The 21,651-nt window shown below is 44.3% G+C and overlaps 5 protein-coding genes and 1 non-coding gene across 7 annotated transcripts; 4 read left to right on the plus strand and 2 right to left on the minus strand.

Annotated features, from left to right (window-relative positions):
• The first annotated feature begins 314 nt into the window (after positions 1–314).
• On the plus strand, positions 315–3,659 carry mecr (mitochondrial trans-2-enoyl-CoA reductase). The gene is made up of 10 exons (XM_062465639.1): positions 315–658; positions 752–849; positions 932–1,063; positions 1,282–1,425; positions 1,836–1,938; positions 2,482–2,584; positions 2,679–2,752; positions 2,852–2,912; positions 3,029–3,101; positions 3,218–3,659. The coding sequence occupies exons 1-10, from the start codon at positions 441–443 to the stop codon at positions 3,379–3,381; spliced, it is 1,170 nt and encodes a 389-aa protein (XP_062321623.1). The 5' UTR covers positions 315–440; the 3' UTR covers positions 3,382–3,659.
• Positions 3,660–4,563: 904 nt separating this feature from the next.
• On the minus strand, positions 4,564–7,628 carry smpdl3b (sphingomyelin phosphodiesterase acid like 3B). The gene is made up of 8 exons (XM_062466212.1): positions 7,604–7,628; positions 7,298–7,511; positions 6,993–7,090; positions 6,739–6,882; positions 6,448–6,617; positions 5,867–6,047; positions 5,563–5,696; positions 4,564–5,161 (listed from the first exon to the last, which is right to left on the minus strand). Exons 1-8 carry the CDS (start codon positions 7,626–7,628, stop codon positions 4,799–4,801), a joined length of 1,329 nt encoding a protein of 442 aa, XP_062322196.1. The 3' UTR covers positions 4,564–4,798.
• Positions 7,629–8,349: 721 nt separating this feature from the next.
• rpa2 (replication protein A2) lies at positions 8,350–12,005 on the plus strand. Its single transcript, XM_062465654.1, has 9 exons — positions 8,350–8,513; positions 8,760–8,857; positions 9,033–9,134; positions 9,345–9,458; positions 10,003–10,077; positions 10,447–10,563; positions 10,769–10,897; positions 11,231–11,325; positions 11,452–12,005. Exons 1-9 carry the CDS (start codon positions 8,501–8,503, stop codon positions 11,537–11,539), a joined length of 831 nt encoding a protein of 276 aa, XP_062321638.1. The 5' UTR covers positions 8,350–8,500; the 3' UTR covers positions 11,540–12,005.
• A 43-nt stretch (positions 12,006–12,048) lies between these two features.
• themis2 (thymocyte selection associated family member 2) lies at positions 12,049–16,016 on the minus strand. Its single transcript, XM_062465617.1, has 6 exons — positions 15,860–16,016; positions 15,267–15,407; positions 14,692–15,117; positions 13,344–14,503; positions 13,014–13,128; positions 12,049–12,629 (listed from the first exon to the last, which is right to left on the minus strand). Exons 1-6 carry the CDS (start codon positions 15,963–15,965, stop codon positions 12,529–12,531), a joined length of 2,049 nt encoding a protein of 682 aa, XP_062321601.1. The 5' UTR covers positions 15,966–16,016; the 3' UTR covers positions 12,049–12,528.
• Positions 16,017–16,593: 577 nt separating this feature from the next.
• ppp1r8b (protein phosphatase 1, regulatory subunit 8b) lies at positions 16,594–20,843 on the plus strand. Of its 2 annotated transcripts, none has more exons than XM_062465643.1 (7): positions 16,594–16,673; positions 17,138–17,198; positions 17,791–17,944; positions 18,103–18,320; positions 18,681–18,825; positions 19,118–19,182; positions 19,474–20,843. In XM_062465643.1, exons 1-7 carry the CDS (start codon positions 16,612–16,614, stop codon positions 19,825–19,827), a joined length of 1,059 nt encoding a protein of 352 aa, XP_062321627.1. In that variant the 5' UTR covers positions 16,594–16,611; the 3' UTR covers positions 19,828–20,843. The 2 variants fall into 2 exon arrangements, with proteins under 2 accessions (XP_062321627.1, XP_062321628.1); XM_062465644.1 differs by lacking the exon at positions 16,594–16,673 and adding an exon at positions 16,923–17,030.
• On the plus strand, positions 17,375–17,543 carry LOC134024265 (small Cajal body-specific RNA 1). Its single transcript, XR_009930871.1, has one exon. It is a non-coding gene; the product is annotated as a small Cajal body-specific RNA 1 (non-coding RNA).
• Positions 20,844–21,651: the final 808 nt, after the last annotated feature.

A 21,651-nucleotide genomic window follows, 5' to 3' on the forward strand; every position in this document is an offset into this window, starting at 1 on the left:
GTATTGTGCTGATAGGTTAGACTTGTTACTCAGTTTAAAAAATGATATGAAGCATGCATAACATGTGAAGATATTCTCAGTTTCCTAAATAAAATCAATTTGAATTTCAATTTCGTTGTGGTTGTTCTTTTACTTGCAAACCCATAGTCTATGAAACACTAGGTTCCAATCCCAGCCAAATGAAAATGACATTGAAAATGTCTTCTCTGATGTGTTGGGATGGACTGCTATTTGTCTTTCTGACCTCCACTGTGGAGTGCTGAAATAAATGGGTGCATGTACTGCGTTCAACCGTTAGAGGGAGCATTCTGTTTACATTCGCTTGCTTGGTTGAAAGTAAATCCAACATGGCCACGCACAGTGTCGTCTGAGCTATTCATTCAGCCAACAATACATTGAGATTGTACGCGTAAGGGCATTTGTCATTTTTATGTTTTGAAATGAAGGTCAAGCTCCTGATACGCTCCTTATTGAAAAAAACATGGGTTTGTGGACTGACGACGCACACAAGCCTCCCAACTGCCTTTCCATACCAACGTGCATTGCAATGCAGGATAGTCGGGGAGTTAAGCGCGAGGGGGTACTCCACAGGATCTTCAGCTAAGGGCTGTGCGGCTTTAGTATACAGAACTCACGGAGACCCTGCCCAAGTTGTTCAGTAAGAATGTCATGTTTTTATCTTGGTCAGGTGGGGCTGTATGGTATAGCCTTTCAATGAGAGGCGTCATAACCTGTATTGTGTGGTTGTCAGGTTGGAGAGTATGAATCTCCCATCTATTGACGAAAAGAGTGTTCTTGTAAAAATACTGGCAGCGCCAGTCAACCCATCTGATATCAACATGATTCAAGGTACAAGGCAAAATAAAATGACGTATAGGTCCAGCATATGGAAACGAAAGCTAAACGTTGATCAATGTCCTGGCTGTCCCAGGTACCTACGCTATCCTACCCGACCTCCCAGCAGTAGGGGGCAACGAGGGGGTCGCCTTAGTATTGGAGGTGGGCAGCCAGGTGAAATCCCTCAAACCAGGAGACTGGGTCATCCCGAGAGATGCTGGATTGGGTGAATAATACATCACTTTCTCACACACACAGACTATCGAGACTAGACGAAATCAAATGATTTCTTTCCCCGCTAATTTAGCAGACACATTCATATAAAGTGAAGTACAAAAGTGCACACTAAATGCAGCAAATAATCAAGGACTGCAAAGTTCTAACTATGTTACTGTGGTTAATGGCAAGGAACAGTCTGTTAGGATGGTTTCTGTCTGATTGCAGGAACATGGAGGGCAGCGGCAGTGCTGGCTGAAAAGGATGTGATCTCTCTGCCAAATGACATCCCCCTTCTATCTGCTGCCACACTGGGGGTCAACCCCTGCACGGCCTACAGGATGCTCTCTGACTTTGAAGACCTCAAACCAGGTACCACCAACACTTTAAGCTGCAGCTCGCTTGTGTGTTTGGAAAATCGGAAACAATACATTTCTCTGCGTTCTGCACTTTAATGCTGTGCGTGTGTGTACGAAAAACAGAGAGTAATGGCTAAACAGCCCAAACAGCCTGTAACAGGCAGCTTGGCGTTGTGTGTAGGAGACAATGCTGTCTGTACTCTTGAGTGCTTTTAATCTCATACTACTCAATTACTTTGTCTGCTTAATTAAGCTGCCAATCAGTCAAAGACTATTTGACAGAGCACTCAGCCCACCATGGCAACACAGAGCTTCACACACAGGGAAGACTGCACCCTTTGTGATATATCTGAGAATGTTTGGATACCTTCATGTGAAGCATCTAAAATGTGTTTGTGTACTGACTGTGCACCTGCCCCTCAGGTGACTCGGTGATCCAGAATGCAGCCAACAGCGGTGTTGGTCAGGCTGTTATTCAGATTGCTGCAGCGAGGGGAATCCAGACTATTAATGTGGTCAGAGACAGGTAGCCTCCACTCTCACTTAGTTGTTATGGGCCAACATCTGTCAATTAGTCACTGATTGTGAGTTTTTCGCCCTACGCTGCTTAACCCTCGTGCTGCCTTCGGGTCACATGACCCAAAGGTTCATAACGAACCATCATTGTGTTTACCCAATTTTACCCAATACAAAAACAAATAAAAATACTTTTCTTTTAACCTTCGCAATGTGGGGGGTCTGAGACAGCCCGACGGTTAAAAGAAAATGCTTCACTTTGTTTTTGTATGCGGTAAAGTTGTCGCAATACGACGGTGGGTCACAATGACTGATGGGTCAGAACGACGCGAGGAGAACACAAGGGTTAAAGTACATGCATATTGATTAGCTGTTTTATTTTCCTAATGATTACCTGGGTCTGGCAGCTAGTCTGTTAAAGTTAAACTTTTTACAACAGATTTGTAGAGATGGGAGTCAGGTGGCTGAGCGGTTAGGGAATCGGGCTAGTAATGTGAAGGTTGCTAAATGACTAAATGTAAATGTAATGAATGTCTTTGGCTCATTTCCCCAGACCAGACCTCACACAGCTCACTGATAGGCTGAAGGCTCTGGGGGCCAGTCATGTTATCAAAGAGGAAACACTAAGACGACCTGAACTGAAAGAGCTCTTCAAGGTCTGTGGTCACCCGCCGCACCTTTCATTATGATCTAACTTTAGATGGAATAAACATGATCTTTTACTCATAATGTCTGTTCTGTACCTCATAGATCTGCCCTAGACCTAAACTAGCATTGAATGGAGTTGGGGGCAAGAGTGCAACAGAACTACTTCGCAATTTACAGTGAGTATTCTGGTATTCCTTCGATGTGCAAGTTCAATGCTCATAGATCCAGAAAGATTAAATTTGAGAACAAATGCCCTTTTCCTTTCTGGTTGTCAGGGTCGGGGGTACCATGGTGACGTATGGTGGGATGTCTAAGCAGCCAGTCACAGTCCCTGTGGTAAAACATGAACTTCCTCCTGAGCCCTCTTCCTCCCCAGGGTGCTTCAGGGTACTATGACCTATCATCATTGGTTTCACATTACATCTGCATGAATTTTGCTTCTTTTTCTCCAGAGTGCTCTTATTTTCAAAAATGTGAAGGTGCGAGGGTTTTGGGTCACTCAGTGGAAAAGGCAATATGCTAAAGGTGAGTTAGGATAGTTTTAATAGAGGTGTCTTCTAAATGACATACACAGGCCTAGCATATTGACGCACAGTGAAGGCATCCTAGTCCTCTGACAAAAACTGATGTTCTCTCCCTAGATGTGGAGGCCTTGCATGGGATGCTGGAGGAGTTGTGTGTCATGATCCGCCAGGGGAAGCTGTCTGCACCAGCCTGCTCTGAGGTGGGCCTCACGGACTTCCACAAAGCGCTGGACTCTGCCATGCAGCCGTTCACTTCAGTCAAACAGGTCTTGATCATGTAAGCCCTGGCCCAGGCCCTGACCCAGGCCCTGACCCAGGCCCTGACCCAGCCCCTGACCCAGCCCCTGAAACAGCCCCTGACCCAGCCCCAGAACCAGGCCCTGACCCAGCCCCTGACCCAGCCCCTGGCCCAGGCCCTGACCCAGGCCCTGACCCAGCCCCTGACCCAGCCCCTGAAACAGCCCCTGACCCAGCCCCAGAACCAGGCCCTGACCCAGCCCCTGACCCAGCCCCTGACCCAGCCCCTGACCCAGCCCCAGAACCAGGCCCTGACCCAGCCCCTGACCCAGCCCCTGAAACAGCCCCTGACCCAGCCCCAGAACCAGCCCCTGACCCAGCCCCAGAACCAGCCCCTGACCCAGCCCCTGACCCAGCCCCAGAACCAGCCCCTGACCCAGAACCAGGCCCTGACCCAGCCCCAGAACCAGGCCCTGACCCAGGCCCTGACCCAGCCCCTGACCCAGCCCCAGAACCAGGCCCTGACCCAGCCCCTCCATGCATCCTGTCCCAAGGTCACAGGCACGTTCATGGGAGTTCAGTCCCAAGATTGCTGCATCATTGTGCGAGAATGAGTTGCTCAAGCACACATGCAATAAATATGTTGCTACCCTTTTATAGTGATGTTCAAAGTGCATTGTATGTTATCACTTAAATTTTGTTGTCAGAGACATTTCAAAGTTAAATGTAACACATGGTAGTCTGGCAAAGCACTAAAATAAACATTTGGTAAAGGTCACTGACAATACAGAGTCCCTTTTTGCCGTTATGGAGAACAATTAAAAATACTCTTTTTTTACAAGCATAACACATGACCAAACAGAGGGTGTTGAAAGTCGTTCATGAGCCACAGGATTTAGTTCAGAATAAGCTTGTTACACTAATGTACAATTCTATTGATAAATATCTCAATATGACATTCATTATCATTTTTAAAAGTGATCATAATTTCATGATTTATTACAGACAACTTGTTTAAAAAATGTTTTTGCTTCCCAAATCAGAGTGGAATGCAAAATAAGTTTCTATCCAAAGGCTGACCAATGTGCAGGTCCTTCTGTGTGTAGTCGTGGCCATAAGTTTTGGCAAAGACAAATGTTGTGTTTTGCCAAGTTTTCTGGTTCATTATTTGAGGAAAATGTTTTTACATTCTATAGAATACTGGAATCACAAGTTTTTTGGGGGTGAACATTTTCAATATATGCAAATAGTCCCCTCTTTTACAACAGTCAATCTGCTCTTAAAATCCAATCAGAATGAGAGTGATTTCACCTGGCTAGAACTAGTTCACACTTTCCCCTGTGCTGATGATATGACTTACTGAAATTATGTTAGCAGTCATTTGATGCCAAGGCCCAGCAAGCTTTGCAAACACAAAATGTATGTCGCTCCCAATACTTTTGGCCACGGCTGTATAGACCCTCAGCTGCTAAGCCAGACCAGACTGAGCGCCGTAGTGATGATGGGCAGCAGGGCGGCGCTGATGGAGACTGCCCCCTCTTTCTCCAGACAGTGCTCGTATCTGTCAAAGTCCACTTCCCTGGCAGCGCACACGTGATCGACGCGACAGTGGCTGTCGCACTCCGCCAGGTCGTAGTTGACGGAGTTGAACTCGTAGTACTTCTGGAGGTAGCAGTGGCTGTTTGCCATGCGGTCCAGAACCCGGTGCATGGAGGCGGGGGAGGCGTCTGGGACCCTGAAACTCTCCGTAAGCCTGTACTCCTTCTCCCAGGGGCTCCGGGCTATGTTGGCACGGGTCAGGTTAAGGTAGTACGTCACAATGTCCTGCGTGTGGAGAAGACAAATGTTGCCGAGACTGAAGTAAACGCTACACTAGAACTACCTTAAAATAATATATGCAACTAGAATTAAGGATGTAGTGTCGTCATTTAATAGCATCAATTAGATGGTTTTGAGATTCTAGGCGTAACAAATAGAGAAACGGAAAGAACTTACATTTACATTTAGTCATTTAGCAGACGCTCTTATCCAGAGCGACTTACAGTAAGTACAGGGACATATCCCCCGAGGCAAGTAGGGTGAAGTGCCTTGCCCAGGGACACAACGTCCTTCAGCACGGCCAGGAATCGAACCGGCAACCTTTTGATTGGTAGCCCGATTCCCTAACCTCAGCCATCTGACCCCCCCCCCCCCCACACACACACACACTTTGGGTCACTTTTTACCTTGACCAGGAGAGTTTGGGTGTCATATTCAAAGACACGGATCCCAGGGTTGTTGGCCCCATCCACGACTCCAGGCAGGGTCGTCTTCCATGGGGTGACCCCGGGGGTCAGGAACATGACATTAATGGGGGAGTCTGAAGAGAAAGGAACCAAATCAACAAAGAAAAGTTGAATAAAGTCACAATCCTGTACAACATGAAACAAGAAGTCCATATCAGACAGATGGAATGGATCGATACTGAGCGAATGCCAAACCCAACATATCTGAAAGCCAAGCGTGATGTCTGTGTAGCAGCATCGGTACCATCGGGACTGTAGAACATGTGGAAGCTGTCAGTGTGGTGATGTCCGAAGAACTGTCCGATGATGACAGAGTGATGCTTCTGAACAAGCTCTAGGTAGCGTTTGTTGAAGTGGGGTCTAAACCAAGGCTTACTGCGTTTCTTCTCAAAAAAGCCCGGTGGCACATGACCAATGATGTAAACCTAGAGAAAGACCAGAGGTTGCGTAACACTTGTAAAACCTAGTTAAAAGTGCCTGGTTATGTATTTCAGACAAACATTCCTGGAGCAATCTGCCAAGTTTATCAACAGTAGCTCTGGCTTATTGGTTGAACTATATCTTATCTACATGGGAGTCAGGTGGCTGAGCGGTGAGGGAGTCGGGCTAGTAATCTGAAGGTTGCCAGTTCGATTCCCGGCCGAGTCAAATGACGTTGTGTCCTTGGGCAAGGCACTTCACCCTACTTGCCTCGGGGGGAATGTCCCTGTACTTACTGTAAGTCGCTCTGGATAAGAGCGTCTGCTAAATGACTAAATGTAAATGTTATCTTTTTTGTCTCACAACAGAGCGCAAATTATAGATTCTTTGTTGTTGGTAGCCTACCTTTTCTCTGTTCTTTGCCGCATCTGTGAGAACCTGATCCGTCCAGCTGAATTGATTAGCTGGGTCTGCCATGTCTTGGGTTGCCTTGTTTTGATCATAGTATAGGTTAGTGTTGAGTACCACAACCCTGAAACCTGGACGATTCAGCAACTTTTCAGTGTAATATCCACCTAAACACAAAAGATAAAACAAGGAATAAAAGCAAACAGAGATTTGTTTTGGTGTCAGACTTTTGAAACGTGTACTTATTCATATAATTGTTTACTCATTATCAGGCTTTCACAGAACCACCTTTTCTGAAGGTTATTTGCGATTCCGGTTCCAACCAATCCTGCCACATCTGTGCTGTCTTTTCATAGATGTTGTTTTGAACAGCTGGAAGCTGACTCTTTGGGTGATAATCATGATTGCCCAGTGCAGAATATACTTTGGTTTCTGAAAGTTGAGAATGATGAAGATTCATGCATCCTCAGACAATTTCAATATCAAAGCACTGAAATTATGAAACAGAAAATGGTATTTGACCATAAGGAACTAGACTTTACTTGGGAAGACATGCTTTATGATGTGGGTGAGATTTGCGATAATGTGTAGGACCGCCTCCTCTCCTAGATCCTCATTGGGTACATGAGGTGTGTCATCTCTGTAAGGCAAATGTCAGGCTGTGTGAAAAGAGTGTATTGTATAAAATCAATAAATTCACATGACAAAGACCTAAGATAAACAGTAAAATAGTTTATTTTACGAACGAAGGCGAACGTAAGACTCAATTTCAGCATGATGTGGTAAACATCACTAGGCCTGTCTGATCATATAGCCTAACATCTGTTCTCACACATTTATTTCCTACCCTGTCCAGACGATGAAATCCGGGTCGGGCATTATATCTTTCATGGCATACACTGAGGAGTTGATGAGGTTCCATGGCGAGTCACAGTGATAATCTCCAAATCTGCCAGCACTGGAAGCAGGCCGTTTTCCACTGGACGCGCATACATTTTCGGGATCGTCTGTGAGGTTAAAGGTTGGGTCCCAATGTAGGTCTGTAATATGCCAAAAGTTTCCTGGAAATAAGAGTAAACGTAAAATGGAGCTTGATTCTCAGACAACATTAAGAGAGAAAAAATACGTTTGTCAAATAGTGACGTAGGCCTACCGGGGGACAGGCTCCGCGGATGCATGGCAAGCTTACCGGACAGAGCCAGCACCTTCGTGCAAGTGAAGAGGAGACCAAGCAAAGTTTTCCACATCATACACTTTGACTAGCAAGATGATAAAACTCCACTTATAGTTGGAAGCCAGGGTTGTAGTGGGAAGACACGCTATCTTGTCGTTTCCGAGAGTAATGTCCCAAGTTAAATACCTTGCTCAGTCCATAAAATGGAAGATAAGAAACGCTCATGTTGGATAATATCCGAAATGGGTGGTTGTCTGTTAACGTCTTAAAATCCCATGCATAGCCTATTTAAGCCTGTTATTTTTGACAACGTGATTTAGGCCTACTACATGTTTCTTTTCTCTCTCTTCTAAACTGTAAAGAGATCGGTCAAGCATTTTGACACGTTACCATAATTTGTTTACTAAATATAAGCTATTTGATTGTTTGACAGTTTTTTTTTTGCCGAGATGGCCTTTTGAAAATTGATGGGAAGCCCACACCTGGGGTGCAAGTTTAAAAACATTACCAGCTTCGAATGCTCAAATATATAAAATTGTGTAGACATTTTTTTTAAAGAATGCGACGTGACTAACGTGTACTGAGTACACATTTGTTTCAATGCCATACTGAAATTGGATCAACAAACTCCGCCCAATCGGGCTAACAGGGATGACAAAACAAATGCCATAACGCCGTCGTATGATTGGGTAGTAGATTTCGCGGGAGTGCATTACGACGCATGCGTTCTCCGATGTCAACTTTCCAGCGCGCGGGATTGCACAAGTAAAGCCTTGCACAGCGGACCCACTGTAGCTACTTAGTTTAATCTCTTTTGTTGTCTTTAGCGACATCGTTATAGACATTTTTATCATTATCAACACATAAGGGTTTAACATGTGGAATCAAGGTGAGCTGTCTTAAATATCCTACGGCAACTGTCCAAATAACAAACAGAACAATCGCTAGTTGGCCAGCTAGCCTCACCAGCAAGCTAGGCTACTAATTTATTCTTTATGCCATTAGCCGAGGTTATTTTTGGTAGCAGAAGTATGCTAGCTAATTTAGCTACTACTTATTTCAGACAACTAACAGGCTTACTGTTCCCGTCTATTGAATGTTCAAGCAGGATTCACATGGTCTCATTTTCCTATAGGAGGATATAGCGAAACAAACACGATGACTGGTGGATATAGTCAGTCTCCAGGGGGATTTGCTTCACCTGCCGCATCCCAGGGAGGAGAGAAGAAAGGGGTCAGGAGCATAACTTTTTCGGTCGTTGGCCATTATTCTGCGAGAAAAACCCCTCAAACTTTTACTATTACGTTAATGTGTAAAACAATGTTGATCCTCATAGTGTGAACCAGGAGAATTAAGATTTGATCCGACAATAATTAGTGTATTACTTTTATTGTGCGCACGACCACAGAGAACTCGTGCCCAGCAGATCGTCCCGTGCACGGTGTCCCAGCTCATGTCCGCGGCCCAAGCCGAGGATGTCTTCCGAGTAGGAGATGTGGAAGTTGCCCAGGTAACTTAAAGCATTTCACAATGTTTAGGATGCTGTGCATGAATTCAAAGTAGAAAAAAAACCTGTTTTGTCAATCCCATACAATCGCTTTTAGGATAGTAAATAACAAATACCTGTACTGCATCTGTTCGCCAAACTAATTTAGTCTTTTAGGGGCATTTCAGCTTTCAACTACAACTTTAATTAGTAGTTTTCCCATTTCCATCGCAGGTTACTTTTGTTGGAATCATCAGAAGTACTGACAAGTCCATGACCAACATTCAGTACAAAGTAGACGACATGACTGGAGCCCCTATGGACGTCAAACAGTGGGTGGATACAGAAGTGAGTACTGCCCCTTTCACAACGGCTAAAATGTGAGCAGTTGTTATGAAGGGGTCAACACTTCAGTGATACGAAAGAGTACTCTGTAAATGCATAGATTTAACAGGGAGTCAGATGGCTGAGCGGTTAGGGAGTCAGGATATTAATCATAAGGTTGTTGGTTCGATTCCCGGGCAGTGCCAAATGACGTTGTGTCCTTGGGCAAGGCACTTCACCCTACTTGCCTCGGGGAGAATGTCCCTGTACTTACTGTAAGTCGCGCTGGATAAGAGCGTCTGCTAAATGACTAAAATGTAACCAGGGTCCCAAAATGAGGTCTCAGAGAATACCTGTGTGGAGGGTTGTGTGAATTTACTAGTGACACCATGAGTGCTTGGATCAGCCAATCACCAACAACACTGGCAGACAATCATTTTCCAAGGAAATGTTGGATAAGGGGAATATTGAAACCCGTAACAAACTCTTTTAAAGAGTGTGTTTGATGATGTTCTGTCTGAGCCATCATGGATACTAGTTAACTATCTTCTTTCGTGTAAATGATCAGGATCCTGGAGTGGACAGCACTGTCATTCCCCCAAACACTTACGTCAAAGTCTCTGGAAACCTACGCTCCTTCCAGGTAATCATCACTGATGTCATAGTACTTTAGTCCAATATGCAAGATTGGCAAAGGAAGTTGGGGGTTGGTTGCCTTCCTGTCTTTTTGTTCCTCTTTAACAGAATAGAGAACTATGTTCTTAGAAGAATATGTTAATTAGAAGGTTGCCGGTTCGATTCACAGCCGTGCAATATCACGTTGTGTTGGGCAAGGCACTTCGCCCTACTTGCCTCGGGTAAATGTCCCTGTACTTACTGTAAGTCGCTCTGGATAAGAGCGTCTGATAAAATGACAATGTATTATATGGGGGGGGGATAGTTTAAAGTAAATTTAAAAGGCAATTCTCAAAGTGACAGGTGTACTCTGTATGTGCCTCCCTTCCTGTATTAGAATCACAGGTCTGTAGTAGCATTCAACGTGAGACCCCTTGAGGACATGAATGAGATCACGTCACACATGCTCGAGGTTGTGCAAGCACACATGCTGCTCGGCAAACCACAGTCTACGGTGAGACAAATCGTGATCTTGACTCACCAGGAAGCTCTACGACTTGTCTATTTTACCCATGTGAAATTCAAATAATCGTTGTGGTCTATTTAACTGAGAACAGTGAGAAAAGTCATATGGCCTTTTAGTCACTTGCACATGTTTCCTGTGTTGTTTTTTTTTGTTTGTTGGTGAAATGAAAGTGACCCTCTTTGATCTGTTTCAGATGGGTGGTGGGGGAGGGATGAATACCAGCATGATTCCCATATCCAAGCCTGGGATGGGGGGCGTGGGAGGAGGGTACTCCGGTGCCAGCGACATGTCTGCCAATGGGCTGAGCCCGAGCCAGAACCAGGTGAGAGTGCACACAGTCGGTGACAACAGCGACGGGGGGGGGGGGGGTCAGATGGCTGAGCGGTTAGGGAATTGGGCTATTAATCAGAAGGTTGCCGGTTCGATTCCCAGCCGTGAAAAATGACGTGTCCTTGGGCAAGGCACTTCACCCTACTTTCCTCGGGGGAATGTCCCTGTACTTACTGTAAGTCGCTCTGGATAAGAGCCTCTGCTAAATGATTAAATGTAAATGTAACACACTAGGGGTGCGTTCAATGATCAGGGTAAACGGTGGGAAGATGAGCACAGGCTACAACTGGCATAATGAAGGGTTGTGTTCGTGTCCGTCGCTAAGGTGCTGAGGTTGATAAGGAGCTGTCAAGACGCGCAGGGCATCAGCATCCAGGATTTGAAGCAGAGACTTGGTGGTATAAGCTTGGCTGTTATCAAGTAAGTTGCCGCCTCTTTCTCTCTCCAGGTTTTTTTCTTGCTTTGACTACCCCACTACCCCAAATACATTTTCAGTGCAATACTTCTGTCCTGTTGACCTTATATCCCCATTCTTTCTCATTGCAGACAAGCAGTGGAGTTCCTCAGCAATGAAGGACACATATTTTCCACTATTGATGAGGACCACTTCAAATCTACTGACAGCGAAGACTAGTGCCTTCACTCTCACACTTAGTCCTAGCAGGAATCAGACTTGAGTTTATAAACCTCAACTACAAACACAAATATATATGTACATACATTAGCCATGGGAGTCTGAAATGCATGTATTCATTTATGGGACTAATCTAAATAATTTACTGATATTAAGTTGCATATGGTTGTGGTTAATAGTGCCATATATAGGCGGCCTTTCGTGGAAGCCATTGTTCACACATCCTGTTTCAAAATGGTTATTTGTGAGAATTAGACAGGGGTGGTTCATCACTGTTCTCTTCTTTCCTCTGAACACCACTCAGAAGTACATTTTCAGATTCCTTCAGAATAAGAGTCATGCTGTAACCTTGCTGTAAATTGAATGAACGTGGTATACAACTAGAACCATTGCAGTCCATAATCTCACGTTGTTTTTCTTTAAAGTAAAGGCACTTTTTCTTAAAAGAAAGTCTGTTTTTTTTCTATACATTATATTTGCACAGAAAATTAGCACAGTACCTCATTGAATACAAAGATGGTGCATTTTATTTAGTAAGATGCTGTCAAAAAGGGTGACAAGTATTTCTCAGTATGTAAATGATTAAGATGAGGAACTAACATGGGGAACAAAAATCTCTAGTTTTAGTACTCTATATATCCTCAAAGAGTATTTTTAAATATGAGACCTGAAAAGATTGTTTCATTGACCAGTGGTCCAACATAAAAATATATATTCTCTCTGTTTCATGTCCATTTTGGCAGTCCTAAATAATGTGACATCGCTATAAATCATTTTTTTCCTTTCTACTTACAATAAAAAATGTTAAGAACTAAAAAGCAAGCTGCATACACAGTACAAGTTATACATAACACTTTTTTTTAACTGCCATAAAACATGAATCTGATATGCCATACAAATCTACTTCTGGAAAATATTTGTCTTTAACAATTCTCACGTTCACACCAAACACATTAGAACTAAAACCGGTTTGTGTGATTTTGCACAGCTCACAGAAACATGACACTCCCTTGCGCTTTTTTTACCTCGTGTGCGTACTCTTCCATAGACTCGTAGTCATGGTCACTGTCGATGTCTGCAAATACATCCACTGCAGAATAAGAACAAGCGTTAATTTACAGTTTATGCAATCAGAATTATACTGAACATTTACATTTAGTCATTTAGCAGACACTTATCCAGAGTGACTTACAGTAAGTACAGGGACATTCCCCCCGAGGCAAGTAGGGTGAAGTGCCTTGCCCAAGGACACAATGTCATTTTGCACGGCCGGGAATCGAACCGGCAACCTTCTGATTAATAGCCCGATTCCCTAACCGCTCAGCCATCTGACTCCCTATATGAACAAGTCTGTACATACAGGCAACTGTGTGTAGGGACGTCCCATGTATCAGCTGGTTTGTCTGAGTGAGTGAGTGAGTGAGTGAGTGAGTGAGTGAGTGAGAAGGAGTAGTAACACTGGAGGGAATAATACCGTTTTTCTTCTGCTTGTCCACTTTCACGTATGTGTTTGGCTTAGCCTTGCCTGTTGTTGCTGCTTTGAGTGGTTTCCTAGGGTTCAGTCGGGGAGGGCTTTCACTTAGTTTGTCCTTCAGGGTGACAGAAAGAACAACAATGTTATCCTTACAAAAAAATAAGTGCTTCTGCAAACCATGAAAAACAAAAATGAGGAAGCAGTGATCTTTTAGGATTGACTGTGTAAACATATAAGAATTGTTACTTGAAACCACACTTGTATGCGGTCACCAGAGATTCAAATACGACTGACTTGTGCTCTAAAAAAAGATGTTCATGTAAAACTTACTGGAAGTGGATGTGCTGGTGGCCTCTTTTGCTTGTCACTGTCAAGGCTCAACTTGCCCATGTCTTTGGTTGCACTGCTGGCTTTTTCCCCAGAGCGAGATTTTCCTTTTTTCTTAGAAGGTTTAGAGTCCAGCACAGGTATCCGCTTGGGTGGGCGTGGTGGTGGGGGCTCGTCTGATGTCGTTAACCTGCGAAACTCATAATAGAACGAGTCTGTCACCTCTTTAACAGTCTCTAGGTGACACGTGGGGGGCTCACCACTGGGCCAGGGCAGTGGGTCACTGGTGAATGACAGAGACATGTTGAGCCAACGGATGGGGATCTCAAAGGTCTGTCCGGGACTTCCTGGTAGGCTGGCTTCGATGGTGGGCTCCAGGGTAGCTTCCTCAAGTCTGAGCGAGGGGAAGCCCATAAGAGGATCCGTCTCCATACCAGCGTCACGGTTCACCACCTTAACATCCAACGGCAAAGCTTTGCTCTGGCAAAGATCCGCGAGTTTATTCTTCTTATTGTCTGTTATTTTCTCCACAAAGTGACCTTGCATGTATAGTGGTAGAGAGACCTCCTCGATCTCATCCTCCTCGTCCTCGTCCTCGTCCATCTCTGTGGACCGTTTGCAGATCAGGGCCTCCACCGTCTTCATCTGGTCTTTGCAGGCCAGCTTCACCTTCGCAACCCGCAGCACCGCCAGCTGCTCCCCAACACTGAGTGCAGGGATACCTTCCTCCTCCACCTCCTCACAGTGCCGGGTCACGCTCACAAGGAGGCTCGGTGTGTGGGTCAGGGCTATGTACAGCTCATACACAGAGCTGAACTCTCTGGGCCGGCGCCGCAACCTCCCTCCGTAGTTCTGAGACACCAGGAAGAACTGTTGTGCCCGCCGACCCTTCAGGCTGGTGGCCAGGACCATGGGCGATGTACCTCGCCTGTGAAGCACCAGGTGGGAACCCTTGCGGAGTTCTGGTAGCCAGCTGCAGAGAAATAGAGGCTGGGTCTCTGGGCCCTCCAGGATTTCAGCCATGGTGGGAAAGGTGTCTTCGGGCTGGGAGTGCACCTCAGACAGAGTGAACGGGCTGACAAAGGTGAGGCTCTGGCTTTGCTCTGTTACATCCATCACATCAACTTCTAAAGTTGAAGGGAACTTTACTATGTCTTTTCTCACTGTGAAAAGAATGTAGATTTTTGCAAGTTGTGTAAACGACACACACAGTATGAACATATTTAAGCAGCAATGCACTTTTAAAAAAAAAATAACATGTGAAGTGTAAAAATTTATATACATTAGTTTTTTATGATGTTGTGTGGATTCCTATTATGGAATTAGCAAAGGATTAGCAAGTTATACTTACAGTGCATGATAGCATGGACCTGGTAAATGGGACTAAGGACAAGAGGTCCACCACACATTGTGGTTTTGCAGAAACGAAACCGCCGGCTACAAAGATGGGGCGAAGACATGATCTCCTGAAGAGTGTAGCACTGGTCGCTGTCACACTCGTAAAACTCTCCACGGCAGGTGAGCGGTACCAGCACTTCTGCTGTGGATCCCTGCTGCCCTTGGACCAGGCTGCGAACATGAGTCTCCTGCCCTTCCCTCTCCTCCATGGACAGTATTGTCACCCGTCTCCCAGCCCCCAAGGTGAAGTTCTCAAAGGTAAGCTCACAGCGGCTGGTGAAGGTAAAGGGGAGACAGGAGTTCAAGCCTTCAGGCCTAAGGCTCACCATCTCTTCCACTGTGTTGTACGGCATCTCCTCAGGAACGAGTTTGAAAAGACCTGCCAGGTTTAAGAACAGATTTGCCCTTGATCAGGTTTTTTTGTGAGGGTATGCATGTTAAAATATTGAAAGAATGACACCAGCAGAATAGGCTTATTAAAGTATATTGCTGAAATTGAAACGACTTTGTCGAAACTCTAATTCTTACCTGTATGTGTAAGGGGCAGCTCAAACTTTTCTTTGGTGCTGATGTCCTCACAGTGCACCGCCAAAAGATGTATTCTTATAATTTTCACTATATCGCCAGTAGACAGACACACTTCACTCCCCGAAAGCTCATATACAGATCCTGTAAAAAAACAAACACCGCAACTCGTGTCAAGAATATGTAGCCTACACAGAAGTCACGTACCAACCCACAATCGCTCAACCGCAAGAACATAATTGTGACTGTAGATTGTGTTGACTCGATCATATAGAAATATTATAGTGCAAGTCAAGACCGTCATTTAACTATTGTCGAAGATAAAGTATTAAGCTCCCTACTATTAAGCTAGCCTACTTCTCTCCAAATAGTGGGTTTACTCAAGGAATTTAGGCCTGCAATATCGAAATTAAAAATAGCCTGTAGGTATAGGCTATCAGCAATTAGATTATAATCTGGGTAGCCTATGTGTATTCAACAATAAACGTCAGTTTGATCTTTTAAATTGATGTTAGCCGTTGTATCAGACGATCGAAGTTTAAGTGTGAGAATATAATATTTTTGTCTACTTTTAGTTTTATATTGAATATCCCTACCTTGGAAATACACCCCGGAGCAAACCTGTAGAATTCGTGGTAGACAAGTTTCGTCCAAGGATGCTATAAATTCTTGCAGGGACGCAGACGCTCCCACAGTCGCCATCACTGCCGAACGAGTTAGGCCTTGAGAATAAGGTCTCTGAAACGGGCAAATTGGGGTTTTCAACTGTGAGAACTCGGAACTTGTCTCACAGTTGAAAACCACAATTTGCATGAGGAAGTAAGTTCATTGAATTGCACATTAAGCTATTGTTTGCCATGCCCATAAAAAGGATTGCCCCGGCAAAAACTCTCAAACTTATTAATCAGGTCTGTCCATTATTATATGTCACGCATTTATTGGTTAGTTTCACTTAAAGTTTCAACTTTAAAAATAAGCACCTCTCTCTCTCTCTCTCTCTCTCTCTCTCTCTCTCTCTCTTTCTGAATCATCCATAAAGAGTGCAGCGATTGGCTAAACATATAGGCCAATATTTCTATGTTAACTGAAAACTACAACTCCTTGTCTCAATGAATATGACCATCACCCATGGTAATAACAGTAACTTTGTAACAATAGCTTTATGTTTCAGTAATTTAGCCGTTGTTTTGTCTCACCGCAGATCTCACATAGGTTCACACAATCAAAAGGGAATGAAAGAGAACTACAGATATTTTGTCGTCAAATTTTGTTTGGCATAAACTACAATTCCCAAACCCCAACATTTGTGATTACCCAGAAATCTGTACGACTGGAATTGTTAGCCAAGATGGCGTCTAAAACAAGTGGGATTGATATCACTTCTGCCCCTCCTTTTGATTGTCCATCATGGTGAGAAAATGCAACTATGAATTTTGAATTGCTCAGGAATATAAATCAGAGGCATAGCTCTGAATTCAGATTTTGATTGTGGCTTCTCCAATAGTAATTTGTCTAATCCGGGTTCGCACATTGCTAGCTAGTAGCTAACGCCAACTCTGTATGGCTTGTGTGGTAGTCACCCATATTGCATGCACACACACACTCAAGGGTAGTCAATCCAATGTGTGCCTAAATCTACTAGCTGTTTATTGAGTCATCATTCTGAATTAATAAGGCACTCTCGTTCATACGTTTTAGTGTGCATGCATAATGTTGGCCGTATCTATGATTGAACGTGATGGTCACTAGAACTACTAGCACTACCTAGTAAGTGAGCATACTTGTGCTGGAGAAAAGAACACTCTTTTGACTGTACGTAACTGCATTTCAAACCAGGATAAGAAGGTTGCTAATGTTATCTATTATTGTTGTAGGGCAGGCAAACCACCTCCTGGGCTCCACCTGGATGTCATGAAAGGAGACAAAATGGTTGAGGTAAGAGTATGAGGTTTAGAAACATTGTAAACTACTGCCACAGGGATGAGTCGACTCTTATTGTACTCAGTCAGCTGTGTTGTAAAATAAACGTTTGATGTGTATCTATGCTATATTCCAAAGGCAATAAGTTAGCCAGCTCACCACGGTCCAGTCAGTGACCAAGCTACAGTAAAACGCACCAGATACTGATCAGACTGCCTTCAGCCCAGCTGTGCTATGTGCACTGGTGACTGAACTCCATGGCAAATCTGATTTCAGAAGGGTGCCACACAAAATTCAGCCCTGACATTTAAGCTCTGAGTGAAAAGCTGCACTTTAGAGTTATGGCTCAGAGGCACATTAAGGGGATAGGTAGGCTTGAGGCCTTTCTGCCCACAAATAACTTGATTCAAGAGGTAATTTCATGCAACAATCCTCCCTGTTTATAACAAATATGTCTTACACAAGACCACCGTTGATCATCGCTGCGACTACGCATACCAAATGGAGCTCTACTTCTTGTAAATGGGAGTTGGGGGGGGGGGGGGGGGTACGGGTCACCAAGCTTGTGTTCCGATCGGGACGCGTTGACATGCACATGCCCACACAGAAACTGATCATTGACGAGAAGAAATACTACTTGTTCGGGAGGAACCCAGACATGTGCGACTTCACCATCGACCACCAGTCGTGCTCCCGGGCTCATGCCGCCTTGGTCTACCACAAACATCTGAAGAGGGTGTTCCTCATCGACCTCAACAGCAGTGCGTCTAATCTTATCATTTTCATCCAACGTTTATAGAACCAATACTAGAAAAACACGTTGACTCCATTTTGATTCAATTTGAATTCTTACAGCACTAGTGGTATGTATCAACGTGTAGCTCAACACGTACGTAATCAGGGCGTCTGGCTTCTTTAGCGCACGGGACCTTCCTTGGACACATCCGCCTGGAGCCCCACAAGCCTCAGCAGGTCCCCATTGACTCCACCATGTCCTTCGGAGCCTCAACGCGCACCTACACCATCCGGGAGAAGCCCCAGAGCCAGTCGACCACCAGTGCAGGAGACGGCAAGGCTGGGGAGGACGAGGAGCTGAAGGGGCTATTAGGTTTACCAGAAGAAGAAACTGAGCTAGAGGTGCGTGGTTGTATTTACTCGGTGGGGGTGGGTGTAAGTGTACTTTGTGTTATGTTGACGATGTAGTTAGGGAGTCAGGTGGCTGAGCGGTGAGGGAGTCGGACTAGTAATCCGAAGGTTTCCAGTTCGATTCCCGGTCATGCCAACTGACGTTGTGTCCTTGGGCAAGGCACTTCACCCTACTTGCCTCGGGGGAATGTCCCTGTACTTACTGTAAGTCGCTCTGGATAAGAGCGTCTGCTAAATGACTAAATGTAAATGTAGTTATACTATAGTGAATACATTACATTCGGTATATAATCACGGCACGACATACCCTTTATTTCAATCCTGTTTGGCGTCTCTTGTTCTTCATGACAGAACCTGACAGAGTTTAACACGGCCCACAACAAGCGGATCTCGCTGCTCCCTATAGAGGAGGGCAACTTGGAGATCCAGAGGCCCAAGAGGAAGAGGAGGAACTCAAGGGTCACCTTCAATGAGGAAGATGACATCATCAACCCAGGTACACCCCTTCTTCCCCCCTAAGTGCTTGGCAATTGTATCCTAATGATTATTGTTGTTCATTAATCCAAATGAGCAAAATCAGTTGTCAGCCCGGGGGTGTAGTTTTTTTTACTCTTACATTGTAACTGACCAATTCAGTTTATTAACCTGTAAAATTATTATATGCATTCAGTTAATAGAATGGGGTGTTTAAGATCGGAACAAAGGAACAGAGATGGGCTGCCTCAGACTGTTTGATTATTGTGATGTACAAAACAACATGGATGTTTTTTTGTTTCTTTTTGTAACAGAGGATATAGACCCTTCAGTCGGCCGTTTCAGAAACATGGTCCAGACTGCAGTTGTTCCCATTAAGGTAAAACCTTTATTTAATCCCCCAAAAATCCATACGAGCAGTTAATACATTTACATTTAGTCATTTAGCAGACGCTCTTATCCAGAGCGACTTACAGTAAGTACAGGGACATTCCCCCTGAGGCAAGTAGGGTGAAGTTCCTTGCTCAAGGACACAACATAATTTGGCACGGGAATCGAACTAGCAACCTTCTGATTAATAGCCCGATTCCCTAACCTCTCAGTCATCTGACCCATCTGAATAAATGTAATATGAATGCACTAACTGCTTTCCTGTTTTGGTTTAACCTAGAAACGGAGAGCGGACAGCCAGAACACACTGGGTCTGGAGGACGTAACGTTGAGACGCATTCACAGCTACACCTTCGGAGGCGGCCTGTACGGAGACCTGCCTCCTAGCAGCCACGAACACCATCCTACCGGAGCCCCAGGGGCAGCCACCATCCTGGGGGGGCTTCCACTGCCCTTCCCCAATCCAGCCCCGGAGGTGGACCTGGCCCCAGAGGCCCCCCAGCCCCCTGTCACTCTCAACCCCACCCCGGTCACAGGCCCCTATCCCCCCGATGCCCTCAACGAGCCACGGAAGAAAAAGTACGCCAAAGAAGCATGGCCGGGCAAGAAGCCCACCCCTTCCCTGCTCATCTGAGCCGTCCTCCGTCAGGGTGCGGAGGAGAGGGGGCAGACTCTGGATCTGGTTGGAGACATCAGGGACTTGTTTCTCGTTGGAGGGTGATTCGTTTTTGTTTTTTTGAAGACTGTTTAGAATGTTATACTTTGGTGTTTTCTATGTCACTCTTCTGTTCTCACCAAGACATTCTGAGCATTCCGTGAAGACTAACACACCAGGTTTTTGGTGAATGGTTGATGAATTTTGTCATCCACAAACATACTGGTTAGTGGGCTAAGACAGGTCATTAAGAAAATTCTTTGTTTTAGGGGACATTATCTCCTATTATCACCCAATTATCAAACATCATTATGGTTGCTTACAGTTGCAAACACAACTGCTTTTGTGTAAGTTGTTTTGATGTCAAATTTGGGATGCTGTGTCTTTCATCACTGCATACAGGTATTTATTCGAATCCTATTTGTGTACCATTTCACGTCCAAAAGCAGTTTTTTATATACAAGTCACATATGGTTTCCCAGGAAAAGTTATTTCTTACAAAAAGTTGAGAATATATATATTTTGTCTATCGAGGCTTTAGAAAGAACAAACTAATAGATTTTCTTTCATAGGCATGCATTTCTGTAATAAACAGATAAACGAGTAGACTACAGTGTATTTTTGATCTTCACTCTTCATCAAAGAGCCTTGTAATTCACTGCACCTCCAGTAATGGCAGTACATCCTGTGGACTACTAGATGGCAATGGTGTGTCAGTTGTCCAGTCACACAAAATTCAGCTGTTTTTTATGGCTGACACAACTACATTCTCCATGTTTTCACACCAGCAGGGGGAAATACCAAGATATCTCCTCTTTATGTGCTGACACTGTTATAGGATATCTAAAATAAAGTACTGTAGTCTAGTCATATTTTTTGCATTTGTAATAACTTTGTATTGTTATTAACCAGTGCCCAGGCATTCTTTGTCCTTCTTTCAAATGACTGAAGCTTTTTTAATCACATGAAACTATGTAAATAAAATGGAAACAACTTTTTCAGCCCAGTATCCTGAGTCTTTTCTCCCTATCTAGTTGCAGGGTTCCCGCGGGGTCAAAAAGTCAAAAATTCGGAACTTCTGAAATTTTATTCCATAAAATGTCTTAAAAGTTGTCAGATTTTCATCCAAGGTCTTATATATCATTTAGTCAGGTCTAAAAAAAGGTTTTACCCTCGTTAATTTCCAGAAACGCTAGCCGCAGAAAGTTATTTCAAAGTAGCAAAAAAGTATTGTCGTAGCCTATAAAGCGGAGCTCTAGAGTCCAGGGTTCGAATTATAGGGGGCTTGGGGGGAGGGGGGTTTTACCCCCCTAATTAAGACTTGGACCCCCCCCCCAAAGAGGTAAAAACAACAGGTTGCGGGGGTCGATACATTTATATATCATATAACATATATATTACTTAACTGATATCAGTTTAATGATTTATCAATTGGTTTGAGCTAGATTTGAACCAGGGGTACTGTGTTTGGCAGTAGACTCAATGGTACACATGCTTACCCACTGAGCCACAGAGGTTTCCTGCAAAGTTACTTTCTACAAGATGGTCTAATTGCCCTTATGACACTTCTAAATGCCAAAGGACAACGTACGTTGTTTCTGCTAATGCCAAGTTCTAAAACAGAATACTCTGCCTTCTAATCATACTTACAAAACAAGTGAAAGTTTGCTGAACGACTTCTATAGAACTCAGAATAAGAATACAGTGACAATACTTTTCTTGAATAGACTTATTTCTTCAAATATTAAACAGAAATGTACAGCTTACCGTTTATTAGGGGTGGGAATCTTTTGGTACCTCACG

This window comes from Osmerus eperlanus, chromosome 7 (genome assembly GCF_963692335.1).
Source record: "Osmerus eperlanus chromosome 7, fOsmEpe2.1, whole genome shotgun sequence".
Lineage (NCBI taxonomy): Eukaryota > Metazoa > Chordata > Actinopteri > Osmeriformes > Osmeridae > Osmerus > Osmerus eperlanus.